This window comes from Colossoma macropomum, unplaced genomic scaffold (genome assembly GCF_904425465.1).
Source record: "Colossoma macropomum unplaced genomic scaffold, Colossoma_macropomum, whole genome shotgun sequence".
NCBI lineage: Eukaryota > Metazoa > Chordata > Actinopteri > Characiformes > Serrasalmidae > Colossoma > Colossoma macropomum.
The window spans coordinates 17,237,381-17,252,441 of record NW_023494805.1 but is presented as its reverse complement, the minus strand read 5'-3'; the positions used below and the strand labels follow the sequence as shown (position 1 = coordinate 17,252,441).

The following is a 15,061-nucleotide window of genomic DNA, read 5'->3' as shown; positions in this document are numbered from 1 at the left end:
TATTTCTCAGCATAGTTCAGCAGACTGAAAACCTATGTTAGAATTTTTGTAGGTGGTGTTCACAGTATGTTTGTGTAGATAATTAGTGGGTGATGTTCTGTTAGAATAACTTACAATTAGGTGCAGTCTTTTCTGTTGTGTTTTTAACTAACCATAGATTAAGATGAATTGTTAAATGAAGGCAAAAAAACACCAGTAGGAAAGAATGATAATTTACCCAAAGGTAGGCTAATATCATAACTTACTTAAATTATTGTGATGTTTGACATCAGTTATCAGCCCAGGGCTATCACCTAATCATTGCAGTTGTGTCCTAAAGTTTTATGTTGCCATCGGTTAAGGACTCTCTTTCTCAAAGTTCATCCTTCTTATCTCCTCCCATCTTTCTGTCTCAAAGAGCACCATTCATCCCTGGACATTCCCTCATGGTGAGGCTTTAAGTTGATTTTGTTGTTTTGATATTGTGTACCAGGAGATGTGAATCACACCGAATTCTTCTGTATCAGATGCACACATGTGGTTTTGGACTGGCTCTGTTCAGTGCACACTAGACTCTCTGTTGGGTGGCACATGGTTCAGTGCTGGTCCGTTTGCCAGTGTGCTGAGCGGAGAGGGAGCGTAAAGAGCCGCAGCAGCTGGAATGTTCTGAATGTGGCCGTCCAACAAGCAGGCTCTTGATATAGTTTGGCGCCCACACACCCTTGCACAAACTCGCACACATACATGCACAGTCACATTCATTTTCTCATTGCAGCCTTTTTTGCAGCTCTTCTGGTCCTTTGGGTGATGCTTGTGGAAACATCTTGAGTGTTGAACAGTTCTGTGTAGTTGTATCCCTGAAGAATCTGTGGTATGGAGACATTATGCTGGTCTGAGCTGAATCATTTAAACATACATCAAGGGTTTGGTGCTTAGTTCTTGGGGTTCTGCTCCTCTGCATTCAGCCTGTTTTATATTAAAGCATGATAGTCAGAATATTTGAATGACATTTGCTGTGTTTATGTTGTAATCAGTGAAGGTACATACAACCGTGTAAATGTTGCCATAGTGGTAGCCAGAATTGTTTCAGTAACAGTGCCGTTCCTGTCTGTGCACAGGATAATGGTGTTGGCCGCTATTGTATCCTTAAGTGTTTTGAATACAGGTTAATGTTTCTAAGGCTGTGCTTTTTCGAAGGTTGGTGTTGCTGTATATGAACTGTATGTGGACTTCTATGATGCCTGTGTCAACATTTATTACACAGCAAAGTTTAACTCTTGATGGAACAATGAAATATCTGGTTTGCCATCACCCTTATGTCATTATGTAATGATGTTATAAGGATGATGTCTGCGTCACTTTTTTGTGAGTTTAAGTAGGACTATATCATGAATAAGCTCATGCCGATACAAGTGTTGATACAGTAATAACTGTATCGATATTTAAAAATTTACCTTTACATGATGCATTAATGTGCAATATGGGTGAAACAGTAATGACTGAAAAGAGATACTGCTTTCATTTCTGGGATTGCGGCATTTAATGATTAGGATTTTGCTGCCTCAGTCTGCAGTCTCACTCTGATCTCTTTTAGAGAAAAGAAAACATCTTACTCTGGTCCCTTTTGTACTTTGTGAGTTCTGAAGGAAAGAAGCACAGAGTAAAGTTCATTTGTTAGTTTGTGTGCTGCTGTGGGTGTGAATGAAGTAAGTGTCTGTTACAGACAGTCGTTAAAGCATGCGTGATCCTTGTTAGTTTCCCTTTCATAGACGTGGCTGTAGTGGGTTATCAGTTTGTAGCTTGCTGTGATTAGCGCTTAGCCATTAGTATTGTGTTTATGTGTTTTGTAGAGCTGCTTCGTGTTGTAATGCTGTTAAAAACCAATGATGTTACTGTGCTCTGTGTGATCTGTGACACATTGTGACACTATGTGTTCATGAACATATTGGTGTTTGCTGCCACAAGTTCTTTCTCACGCTTGTGCCCAAACACTGAGTACTGCCTCCCGGGCTGAGGTTTATGAGATCAAAAGTGCAGAAAGTTCTCTCCTCTGCTTCCTTGTGCTCTGAGTAAATCATACCTATAATGTAGGTCTTACCTCTCTCAGCTTTATTTAATCATCTTCCATATATTTTTGAAACAAATTTAAGGGAAACACTGAGCAAAAATAACTGTTGTACATCTGGTGTTTTTTGTCATTTTATTATAATGCTTGTATTTTGATATTAATTGTGAAGTTGTTGACAATACCGTAAGTTCAAGTGCAGTGTTGGACTGATTTATTTTTATGCTTGGTAAACCTGTGAGTCACTGTTTTATTAAGTGACTACTCTTAACTGTTGTGCCCTCTGCAGTTCCTCTCCTTTTGGTAACTTCTGTCTGTGCAGCAACCCAAGTGGTTTCTTCCTTTATTGTGCAACAAAACAACGGAAGCTGCATGGCCCCCATAACCTTTTTTTTTTTACTGTATTGCAATCTGTTGGCCCAACATGCATCACATGAACATTTACAGAGCTCTTTTTTTTAGTAATATTAGTATAAAATGATGTGCCGACAATAATTTTTTTTTCCCATTATTTTTCTAATTGCTTCATTGCAGCTCTAGTTCAGTATATGTTGCTATGAATATATGCTGTTTCCACAGTATAGTATATTAACTTATGTTTGTATTGGTGTTTTTTTCCAGCCCTTCTTCAGACTGCTGAACCTGCGGAAGCTGGGCCTGAGTGACAATGAAATCCAGAGGCTGCCTCCTGAAGTGGCCAACTTCATGCAACTGGTGGAGCTGGACATCTCCAGAAATGGTACACACACAAACACACACACACACACACCCATGCACGCACACACACACACACACACACACACACACACACACACACCCATGCATGCACAAAAATACACCTTCTCATTCATGCACCCACAGACCCTTATGCCACTTACTCACACGCATCACACACTCAGAGTTCCTAAGCATCAGTTGTTTATGTGTGAGCTGCAGTCTGTGTGTACACACATACATGACATACTGCACAGTGTTTTTGTACTCATCATTTTCTTAATTATATCTCTAAGAATCAAATGTTATGTCTGAAGCTTTATTTCTGCCATAGATTCACACCCTTTCTTAAGTACATTCAGTAAGAATCTCTGGATTTAGAACCAGCAGTATTATATTCTCCTGCTCAATGAGCTCAGGGTGGGAATAGGAATTGCCCTTGGTGTGTCTTTGTTGCTTAGTGCCTATCGCAGCCCAGAGTAGAAGATATGTTGTGAACACACCCACTCCCACACAGAAAAAGTCAGTTGATCGCAGTTTTTTCTATTCCCTGCGATAACTGGTTAGGGTTGTAAGCTGGTTAATCACATTATCTCAAATTGTCATTTTTAGGACTAAGTATCGAATTCAATACTTTTGTGGTATTACCAAGGTCTTACCAAGCACAGAAAAACATCTTATCATTCAGTAACAAATTTATATACCTGAACAGTCAGTCATTAAGCCAATAAGTAAGCTTGTTCCAAAAACTGGACTGCTAATTGGCTGCCTAAATTACATTTCATGTGCATGTTATTAACATCAGTGCTTTTTGGTGACTCTGCAGTATGTTGTGGTCTGTACATACAACGACATCAACAACAACATTTATTTGTATAGCGCTTTTTACAGTTAGTGCTGACTCAAAGCAGCTTTACAGTAAAAGCTGTACATACACACTTTCAGCACTTCACTAATTTCTGGTTTCAGTTGTAAGTAAAAGGAAGGTCCTGACTAAAGTACTGTAGAGGAGTCTGTAAAATGATACACAGCCCTACTTATGTTGGCCTTTGCAGATATTGTCAGTTGAGTGTTTCTGGTTAGAAACAACACTACCAAATGTACTGATGATGATGATGATGATGATCACATAGTCGGTTTCTGGAGAGTGCTTTGATTATTTGTACTGATCAGTTAATTGGCATTAATTGCAGTTGGGTTCTGAAATTGTGCTTTAACTCTTGACACTCCTTTGTGTAGATCTTGCTAACTCTGCATCCCCATTTCTCTCCCTCTCCCTTTCTCTCCCTTTCTCTCCCTCTCCCTCTCTCTCCCTCTTTTTCTCTCTCTCTCTCTCTCTCTCTCTCTCTCTCTCTCTCTCTCTTAGACATTTCTGATATCCCGGATAGCATTAAGTTCTGTAAAGCTCTGGAGATTGCAGACTTCAGTGGAAACCCGCTCTCTAGGTGAGTTCCACAAATTCCACCACACCACTGGGTCAATCCAAATGTCACACATATCAAGAAAGAGGTGGGGGATGGGATGACAGGAAAAGAAACTAGAACAGTTCTCTGTACGGTGTATGAGAAAAGTGAATCTGGACTTTATTGTATTTTTCAGAGTTAGTGTCAGCACTGCTTTAAACCATAGAAATCAAGTTATTACTGCCATTTATCTATACTCTTTAAATGTAATTACTTAGTCACATAATTACATAGTTGCGTGCTGAAATACATTTTTATTTAATTTGTCTGTTTTGTTTCAGTGTCAAGATATGACAAACACATGACAAGATGTAAAAGATTTTCTTTATGCAAAGTTAAGACCATACACATGACAGTAACCTTTTTTCTGGCTCAAATCATGATTACTGTTGTACACAACACAAACGCATGTGGTATTGATTGAAAGTTTAGAATCTATATTTTTAGCAGAATGGACTTGCTTGTTTAATTCTGTTACAAGTGAGAGATAATTAACGTTAGGCATTGCTGTTTTTATTGACATCAAAAAGTTGATTTCTAATGCAGTGCCGTTCTTTCATGTTATCCATTTGGGCGCTATGGTTCTGTTCCAGGACGTAGCTGAAGGAAATAAAGATCAGTACTGTAGTGATATACGGATGCATATAAATATGTCTTGTATTAAAATGTAGTGATGCTTTATGCCATTATTACCTACAAAAAAATGTATTCATACAGTAAGATATATTCTCTCTCTCTCTTTCTCTTTCAGATTGCCTGATGGCTTTACGCAGCTTAGAGCACTAGCCCACCTTGCACTCAATGATGTGTCACTACAGTCACTACCGAATGACATAGGAAAGTGAGTGTGCATACACATACACCCCATAGCATTTTTAAATATAAAACAGAGTGTAAAGTACAGTGCACAGCTTTGAATTAAACAGAAATCAGCATCATGAGGTATTTAAAGCTTTCGCTATTATTATTTAATCACCTGATTGCACTTATTTGAGAGGAGTGAAATTATTTCATTTTTATATGTTTGCATTGCATCAAGCAGAAACTGAATTAGGTGTGTTTTCATCAGTTGGGTTGAGACGAATGTATGTAGATAACATATAGCCGAAAACACATTTATTGAGCCACATCTACACAGTGAAAGTTCTAACTAGTGCTATAACACCTCTAGCGGGCAGTTGTGTTGAAGTAATGTTTGTTTATTTGAGCTCGAACTTTGTCGTCAGTTAGGAGCTCCTAAATATGGACAACTTGAAAGCAAGACAGCTAATCAGCCCATTTGCTCACTTTAGACTTGTACTTTAATAATTGCATATAATGAACAAAGAGGACCAATCACTTGTTAATCACAAATATGTATATGGCAATAAATTGTCAGCCAAAGTGTAATGATTGTGGTAGGCACAGATTTAGCATTATTATAATGTGTGTTTGTGTGTGTGTACATGAGCACACACAGGCTCTGGTTTTGGCTCTGAGTGGTGTTCATACAGATGGAGGAGCCCCTCACTCTTTCAGACCAACTGCCACAGCATAAACCCACCATCTGACGTTTCTGTTGTCATTCTTTTCTTTCATTTCATGTGTCTTCCTCTTTTTTTGTCGTGCTTTGTTTCTTCCAGCTTGGCTAACCTGGTAACTCTAGAGCTGAGGGAGAATCTACTGAAGTCTTTACCCACGTAAGTCCACGCTTAAAACTTGGATTGATGCCGAAGGATTCTGCCTGTATGAGTGTGTTATAATTTTTGTTGTCTCTTTGTCTCTCTCTAGCTCTCTGTCTTGCCTGGCGAAACTGGAACAGCTAGATTTGGGCAGCAATCAACTGGAAGTGTTGGTAAGATCTAGCAACACACACCTCACCCAGTCCTCACACGTTTTTTTTCCCCTCTATGAGTACGGGCTTTTTTCTTTTTTCTCTCTTCGCGTTCCTCTTAAATCTCTTTTTATGCCGCCATGGCAACGCCCAGTAGTTGTCTCAGTGGGACTGAGTAAACAATACGGGATCACACAAAGGCGTCGCCCAGGCAATGCTGATGATGTAATTGCAAACCACTACCCACAGTTCCTTTCTGCATACAACATCCACCCCAATCACACCTAACAGCTCTGAGGATGGTGATATAGTGCAATAATGCTTAATAAGATGTTCACTCCTCAATGAATGTTTGTTTAATTGAGGAGTACAAAGGTCTGATAAGTGCTGACATATTCGTCTATTTCAGTCATGTGACCTTTTTCTTACAGCGGCCAATTCTTCTTCCAAGTCTTCTGCTGCATCTCAATGAGAGGGAATTAAAATATAGCGAATATCAGTCCTGGAGAAAAAAAAAAAACTTATTTTAAAAAATGCTTTTAATTTCATACATACATACATCCCCGTTCTCAGGAGTTATTGATTCAAAGGATCCATATCCTACATTTACAGGGTTCACTTATGATGTTTGGTTTTATTTTGCCAAAAACAGTCATAACAAAGCTCATTTCAGCTCTCTTTATTTCTTAGAACTGAACAGCTGATTTGTTTGTTTTTTGTTTTTTGTTTTTTTTACTGTGCCTTTAAAGACTGATATATGATATATGAGCTCAGTTCTTATTGGCTTTCCTGCATTGTGCCTCATTCAAAAAGCAGACAGAGCTCAAACACACCTTACAACTTCAATGTAAATGGGCAGGGCTAAACTTCTGTAGGCTGAATAGGTGGACGTGTAAACCAGTGTGAGAATATGCGCCAGTTTGGTCAAAAGAGTGCTTATGAGGTCATGCATACTAATGTTGGATGAGAAAGTCTGGCTTGCAATTGATGTTTCAGTTCATCCCAAAGGTGTTCACTGAGCTCTTCAGTACAACCCATTCTACTGCCATTGTTTGTCAGTGTAGATTGCATGGCTATGTGCTTGTTTTTCTGCACCTGTTAGCAATGGGTGTGGCTGAAAACCTAAACTCAATAATCAGGAGGGGTGTCCACGTACTTTTGCTGTATCGTGTACTTTTTTGCATGATTCCTCACGCTGCTCTCGCTTATCATATTAAATCGCTTTGAATATGAGCATCTGCTCAAAATGTTTACAGACAAATGTTGTGTATTTAGTACACAGACCACCCACGTGCTCTGGCGAAAGTCTGAAAGTTATTAAAAGTTTAAAAAAAAAAAGGCTACTGATGCTGCGGTTTGAGTGCTGGATGAGCAAGCGGTACGGATATAAATAAGAATTAAAGTTGTCTGTAAATAAGAGAAAGGTGACGTTCTCTTTTAATATGACAATAGCCAGTGGTGTTACCTTACTTAGCAAAGGTTAGATGGAAGAGCCATTGAACTGTGTGGACTGCCTGCAGGGATCACTTTGATTGGTTCGTTTACTGCATGTACACCGTAAACATTAATATTAGTGATATTACTGCTCAAACACTGAAGTAATTAAACTTAATCATGTCAGTTATCTTACACAGGAAAATGTGTTTAATTTTTTGTTTTCTGATGGCTGTTTTCGCATCAAACTGTACAGCACACTGAATATATTGTCTCGGTCATAAAAATTGCAGGGCAGTTATACAATAACAAAACAGGAGTCAAATGAATGTTTTCCTATGAAAACCTTTAACTCTATCTATGACATGATGTACAGACTAAAAGACAGTGCTGCCTTTTGACCATTTCCGTGCTCTGGATGTTGAAAAAAGGAAGCTTTGAGTAAACTTTGTGAAAGCAGTCTTCCTTTGAAGCTGTATATTATTTATTTTTTCACAGAGGAATTGAATTGTTAATTAAGAGGTTAATTTCCCAGTGGACAGTTTGAGGTTGTGTAGCAATATACCAGACCTTTGAACTGTATTTGGAGCATATTAAGTGTTGAAGTGCCTGTGTGCCTCTCTTTTACCTGGTAGCTGTCCTAAACCTGAGCGCTGACTATGCTTGACCTTAGATTGGACAGGCTGCTGTCTTTCCTTCACTCTTCTTAAAATGCCTCTCTTTCTCTTAGCCGGACACAGTGGGGGCGCTGTCCAACCTTCGTGAGCTGTGGTTGGACAGGAACCAACTCTCCTCACTACCTCCAGTAAGTACATGTCAAACCTGTGGTTAGATTTTTCAAGCTTGTAATTCTAACCTCGTCTTACATGGCATAGTTTTAATTTTTGTGAGAAAATTTCACCACTGTTCACTTTTAACAACAAAAAGTACGACATCAGCTTGTCTATTGTGCATTGTTGTCAGTAGGTCAGTAGTCTGTAAAATGGCCCTTTTCTTCAACAGGAGTTGGGAAATTTGCGACGCCTGGTTTGTCTGGATGTGTCGGAGAACCGGCTCACGGAATTGCCCTCTGAGATCAGCGGCCTCATCGCCCTCACTGACCTGCTTCTCTCACAGAACCTCCTAGAAGTCGCGCCTGACAGCATCGGTGAGACAATGAGAATTTTATTACCGATTTTAAGTGATATTTGTGTGTGCTGTGTAGCCGTTCACCCGGTTTTGCTGTTAACTAAAAACTGTTTGTGGTTTTATCTTGCAGTACAGGTTAATCACCAGTTAAAAGGACAAATAGTTTCTGGTTGGCAGGCTCACTAAAGACCATGACCAGACATTTAAGTTGAAATTTAACATGTGTAAATTCTTCATTGTCCTGTATATGTCTAATGTAAATCACATGCTTTGGTTTTATCTCACTGTGTGAACAGTGGACATGGCATGTACTAGGAATGTTTTCATTTTGCAGCTGCTCATCTGCCCTCTAGTGGCAGTTAGCTTGTATGACTCGAGTCATTCTCAGTCATTAGGGTATTGCATTATTTTCTTTCAGACTCCAAGTTAACTGTTGGGCGTGCTGAGATTTCGGTGCTTCTGTTAACTTTGTGTATCTCTTCTTTGTTTATAGGCTCCTTGAAACAGTTGTCCATTTTCAAAGTGGACCAAAATCGCCTGGTTCATTTAACTGACTCCATTGGAGAGTGTGAGAACCTGACGGAACTTATGCTGACAGAGAACCTCCTACAGGTACAAAACTGGGCACTGAAGTTTATCTTCATCTTGTTCTGTCTGATTTAGAAGCACTACCTGGGCTTATTTGTTCTTAAAAACCAACAGTGTGGATTTACTAAAATTATATATTTTTTCCTGTCTCTTCCTTGTCCTCTTTTCTCCTGCAGTCCCTCCCTCGCTCCCTGGGGAAGCTGAAGAAGCTGACCAACCTGAATGTGGACCGTAATCGTGTGAGCAGCGTGCCAGCAGAGCTGGGTGGCTGTGCCAGTCTGAACGTGCTCTCGCTCAGAGATAACCGAGTGGGCAAACTGCCTGCTGAGCTTGCCAATGCCACTGAGCTACATGTACTGGATGTGGCAGGAAACAGGTGAGAGCCATGCATCTGGAAGCTCTCACACAATGAGAATTCATTTCAATGCTGTCTATCTAAAGGAAATTTAGGGGAAGCAAACTAGAGTAACAGTCAGCTGTAGTCTGTGGTAGATATTCCAGGGTGAAGCCTATATCTGGCCACCCTTATTACAACCTTAGGCTCTAATTAGCCTGTTTCTGCTTTTTCTTTGATAGACTTCTTACATTAGTCATTGGATTATCTCATCTGTCTAATCTGAGTGTTATGTTTTTCATTTCTTTAATTAGACTTCTCATTTTTTATCGTAATTCTGCTATCTGGTGTTGACCAGAGAAGTATGATTTCCGTTTTTGATTTTTGGTTCCTCTCAGCATTTCTTCTTCATGTTCTTAGCAAGTTTTTCCCACCTTGATCACCCTCGGCTCATTAGAGTTTCGCTTGGATTTCTGTGAAGTAGCTTTGTGACAGTGGCTGCTCTAAAAAGTGCTGTATAAAATCACTGAATTGAACTGAGTTAATGGTAATCTCTCTGTTCTCTCCTCTCCACCCAATAGGTTACAAAATTTGCCTTTTGCGCTGGCCAATCTAAACCTGAAGGCTATGTGGCTGGCAGAGAACCAGTCTCAGCCCATGCTGAAGTTCCAGACCGAGGACGATGAGCGTACAGGAGAGAAAGTTCTCACCTGCTACCTGCTGCCCCAACAACCAACACCCAGCTTGGGTGAGGCCTGATGCATTCTTTATCTTTCATATTCAGGTCTGAGCCAGCAACTTCTGGTGTGGTCCTGGCCCACAAAGCTGCTGCTTGTCTTTTGCATCATTATTGTAGCAGTGATGTGACTGGATGAATTAGACATTTAACTGACAGTTAAAAGACTGGCCGATTCTGTCTCTTTTTAGAGAACCTGCTGCAGAGCAGCGTGGATGAAAGCTGGCCCACAGACACTAATCTGAACAGGGTGTCAGTCATCCAGTTCCAGGAGGAAGCCAAACCTGAGGAGGAGGATGAAGAGTCTGCTGCAGAGAGAAAGGTTAGACACACTGTGTACATATATGCACAGAGGTGGCTAGTAACTCGTTACATGTACGTTTTTGATAGATTTGTACTTTGTGTTTTCTGTGTTTTCTAAAATTATAATACTTTGACTTCTACTCAAGGAAATTAGCCGTTCACATTGAGACTCTCATTTAATTTTAGACCAAGAGGATTCCATAAACAGAATAACAGCACATAACGAACTTCATTTTCTATGTTGTTGCTGGATGTACCAAGAGGTTTTGCTGCACTTTGTTGTGGTAGTTTTTACCTGATATTTTTTCGCTCTTGCTCAAGTAGTTTTTTTGCTCGGCTGTTTTTACTTCTACTTGAATGGTTATAGAGAGAGAAGTAAGAATACTTCTGTGTGAGAAAGGGTATAGGCTACTGTACCCACCTGTGTAAGTCTATGTTTTTAGTGCTTTTGTGCTGCTACATCTGTGTGTGAAAGCATGCAGAATAATTTTGGGTATTGCTTTGTTTGAACCAGCAGGGTCTCCAGAGGCGAGCCACTCCTCACCCCAGCGAACTGAAGGTGATGAAGAATGTGATCGAGGCAAGAAGAAATGAAGCATACACGTCTAAGCCAGATGATGATGATCTGGAGTGTCCAGACAATGAGGTGTGTATCTGAATGTGTCTGTGTGAATATGTTCATGCTAACAGTGCACAAGAATGAAGATTCTTAACCAAAACCAAAATTCTGGACACACTCAGCTGAAAACGGAAAACCGGAAGAAAAAGGATTTGTATGTGTAATTTGCCTTTGCATTTCTGTTTGTGAAGTAACTTAATGGTACTGAAGATGCTAAAGTGGACTGTGTTTGATTGTTTCACTGTTTGTCTGCCGCTGCTCATACTGTTTGAATGAGTCTGTGCTGGCTAGCGCAGGAGAGCGAGGAGAACAAACAACAAACAAACATTTGTCACTTTGAATGTTTAAGTGATATAATTTACTAATTAAATGTTACAATTTTTCTGCTTTTTTTGCCTTTTTGGCCAAAAACTGAAATTGCCACTTTTCATTAGGATGGTCAAATACAAAATTCTTTGCGTTACCCGTGCAGGTAGGTGCAAAGATGACAATCTGCATATATAATAAATATACAGTGTCACTCCTGCTGTATTGTAGAGGGATTGAAATCAAGGTACTGTTCTTGATGCTGACACAATCTTGTCTTTATGACTATTTCCTTTCCAGATTGTTCTTTTACTCTCCTCAATTTTATTATGTTGAGTGTTTTGCAGGAACTGAAAAAAAAACATCATATGGGAAAAGTATTCTGTACTTTTGGTTCTTTTGCCTCTTTCATCTTTAATTGAAATTGCTTCAAACAAAACCGAACATTTTGACTTTAGTACCACAAGAATTTTTGAGGGCACTGTATACACTCTCTCTCATACTGCAGACATTCATAAGCGTTCTTAATGGACACTCAAGGTTACTCAGCATTCTCTAAGCATGACTCAACTCTCACTCACCTCTTCAAAACAACCTTGTCCCTCTTTATTGGTTTTCTACTGCCTTTCAGTGCAGTCTTACATAACCACTTAGACATTCTTTCTTTTTCATTAGGCTGTGATGCAGTCAGTATTACAAACGTCGACGTCACATGTATATTGAACTGTGAAGAACATTATTCTTCATTTGGGATTTGCTTTCACATGCTTATGCATACACCTTTAATTGAAATTTGACTGCATTAGAACTTGCTTTTAAATTTCGTTATTTCCTATTGCGATTTTGATGATTTGTACTTTACTGCGGATTGTTCTGTGTATAATAGTATGTCACAGTGAGACGACTTTGATTGGTGTGACTGTTTGTTTGTTCCCAGGAGAAACGATCAAGTCGTCTCTCCAACCAGAGCCATGATTCCCAGGCCTCCAACAGCACTGCCTCAGCCAATTCTCATGACGAGAAACGTGGAGTCAACTTTGTTGGGGTGGAACTTAATGATAAACATGACCAGGAGCAGGAGGAAGAGGAACTTGATGAGATGGAGGTGGAATATATTGAGGTAATTTGTAAGATGGTACATTTGTATTGGTGGGAGTGCATTTTACGCATTTTTGCTGAATTACTTAAAAGCCACAATCTGACATTTTTGCTCTCTGAAACAGTAAAGAAGTTTTCATGCTTCTGTCCCTCTGTTCACCAGCCTACTGTGCACTTTGCTGAGGAGCCCATTATTCGGGGCGGTGATGAGGAAGACGAGGATGAAGATGATGATGACGAAGACGCTGCCAACAGGAGCGATGAAGAGTCGCAGCCACCTCCGTTCCCTGCCGAGAAACAGCGGCTCATCCGCAAAGACACGCCACACTACAAGAAGCACTTCAAGATCACTAAGCTGCCCAAGCCTGAGACAGTGGCTGCCCTTCTTCAAGGCTTCAGCCCTGATGGTCTGCCTCCATCTGCACGCACAACTGAGGAGGAGAGAGATGGGGGGGAGGAGGAGGAGGATGAAGAGGATGAGGAGGGTGTGACAGCCAACACCCCTCTACTGCAGAGACTGGAAGCGGCTGAGCTGGACGACAGCAGGCTGACTCAGGTGAACTCCTCGCTTCAGCCGGTGAAGGTAAGGCCAGGCCAGAGCAGAGCGAAGTGGGGTGTAGGGTCATACGGATGAAACTGATGAACCATGAGCGGCTTGCTGGCTAGATGAAGAATATTAGCTTGGGTTTGTATGAGGTTGTTGAGGGGTAAAATCAGTTGAGTGAGATAGGGCACACGCATCTGAGCTCCCATAAGGACTCACTGGAAGATCAGAGTTCTTAGTGCTTACTTAAAGCAGTTGTTTCATGAAAAATCATCAGATGGACATGGTTTTTAAAAAGGATCAGCCAAGACTTTTTTGGTATCCACAGTCTGGAGCAAAGCACGTTGCATAACTAAAAACAGCAGTAGCAGCCATCCTAAAGCCTGCTTTTTTTTTAAAATGTTTTTTAAGTTTATCCCATTAATCTTTGCCCCCCCCGCCCCCCCCCAAAAAATAGAATGTTATTGTAAAGTACTGCTTGCTGAATAAATCTGTTTAAATTGACTTTAAACTTATTTATCCATAATCTAATGACTGCTGTTATTGTTGCTATCTGATTATTTGGCACTTCGGGTGATGATGGGCTACGTCAGGTCCGTTTCAGACGGAATTTTGATGGGTTGGAATCAGTTTCGAACTTGATGACGTGGTACAGATTTGGCTAAGACAAAATTTTGACCAGTTCACTTTGGGTTCGGACTCATAACATGGTGCTATGGATTGGCTCAGGTCAGGCTTGGATGGAAAGTTTTTGGGCTGTATTTGTGTTCAGATTCCAAATTTCAGGTGGGAATAAAGCTTTAACCATCGTATTGTGTCCTACTGAATTATGAATTTTAAATTGTTACAGCCCCAATAAAATCTTTTTGAGATGACAACTCAGTGCTTTTTGAAGCGAGTGTTTGATAGTTTAGGTATGCAGTTTGCATGGTGCTAATAGGTGGGGTTTAAGCTTTCATACTTGCGTAACACTAAGAATCTATGTATCACGTTCACATCCCATTTAGTGTAACCTGCATCCAGTTTGCACTCTGTTGTTACTGGGTTGAAAGCATGTGTTTGTTCATTCCAGAGTCATTTACAGATTGATGTGGCTGTCTTGCCTGTATAGGAAGTCATGCATATAAGATTTGAGAAACAGCAGTGCAACAGGCTTGGCGACATACTGACTTGAAATCTCCGTATTTGAATGCCAGACAGGGATGTCAAATGACAAAGCCCCTTCCTTTTATTTTGGCCCATGTCTTTAGTTCCACACATGCTCCTCCCTCAACTCCTCACCTCACATGCTGTTTTTGAGCACTGCCTCTGCCCACCCCATGCTCTGCTTCTCATCATTATTTGCTGTTTCTTACTGCTGCCCAGAGAATCACACTGTCTTCTTTGCCAGCTTTTTTTCACGTCATGTGTGAGTGTGAGAGAGTGAAAGGCAGCTCGTTTCTCAAATCAAAGTTGATCACTGATAACATTTTAATTTTATAATCACACCAATGAATTAATTTGTGATGCTTAACTAAGCTGTTTTATTTTCTTCCCCCAGAGTTTTGTGATAAAACTCACTGGCCCCCTGATCCCATCTTTCTTGGTTACAAAGCTGGTTTATTAATATTACCAAACATATTGTTCACACTGATGTGAAAAATACAAACAATAGCTTTAGCTTCTAGGTTTAGATTTTATTTGAGCCTCCAGTTTTTTTTGTGTTAAGCAGGCAGTACAAAGTATTCACTTGTTATACTCAGAATATTTATTATACTCAAACAGTTGATTCCTACACAGTGTCCTATTATGTAACCTCTGGGCTAACTTTATGAAGGAGCCATAGCATTTCATGCAGAAGGAAGAGATTTGAATGACCACTGGAGAACAATTGAGGCCTTAAAACCCTTCAGTTTCTATCACCACCACTGTGAACAATTCTGATTTGGGAAGTTTCT

At 40.2% G+C, this 15,061-nt stretch overlaps 1 protein-coding gene across 15 annotated transcripts in view; it reads left to right on the top strand.

The window, feature by feature from the left end:
* The window catches only part of scrib (scribble planar cell polarity protein), a 93,642-nt gene that overhangs the window by 36,848 nt on the left and 41,733 nt on the right, over positions 1–15,061 (top strand). For 13 of the 15 annotated variants that reach the window (XM_036596914.1, XM_036596913.1, XM_036596912.1 and 10 more), the window contains exons 2-15: positions 2,666–2,783; positions 4,125–4,203; positions 4,973–5,062; positions 5,844–5,900; positions 5,992–6,055; positions 8,199–8,273; positions 8,471–8,615; positions 9,090–9,208; positions 9,361–9,560; positions 10,100–10,266; positions 10,446–10,576; positions 11,072–11,203; positions 12,420–12,602; positions 12,744–13,163. In XM_036596914.1, the coding sequence (XP_036452807.1) occupies positions 2,666–2,783; positions 4,125–4,203; positions 4,973–5,062; positions 5,844–5,900; positions 5,992–6,055; positions 8,199–8,273; positions 8,471–8,615; positions 9,090–9,208; positions 9,361–9,560; positions 10,100–10,266; positions 10,446–10,576; positions 11,072–11,203; positions 12,420–12,602; positions 12,744–13,163 (1,980 nt within the window). The remainder of the gene's footprint in view (positions 1–2,665; positions 2,784–4,124; positions 4,204–4,972; positions 5,063–5,843; positions 5,901–5,991; positions 6,056–8,198; positions 8,274–8,470; positions 8,616–9,089; positions 9,209–9,360; positions 9,561–10,099; positions 10,267–10,445; positions 10,577–11,071; positions 11,204–12,419; positions 12,603–12,743; positions 13,164–15,061) is intronic. The other 2 variants (XM_036596924.1, XM_036596911.1) reach the window with 1 other exon arrangement.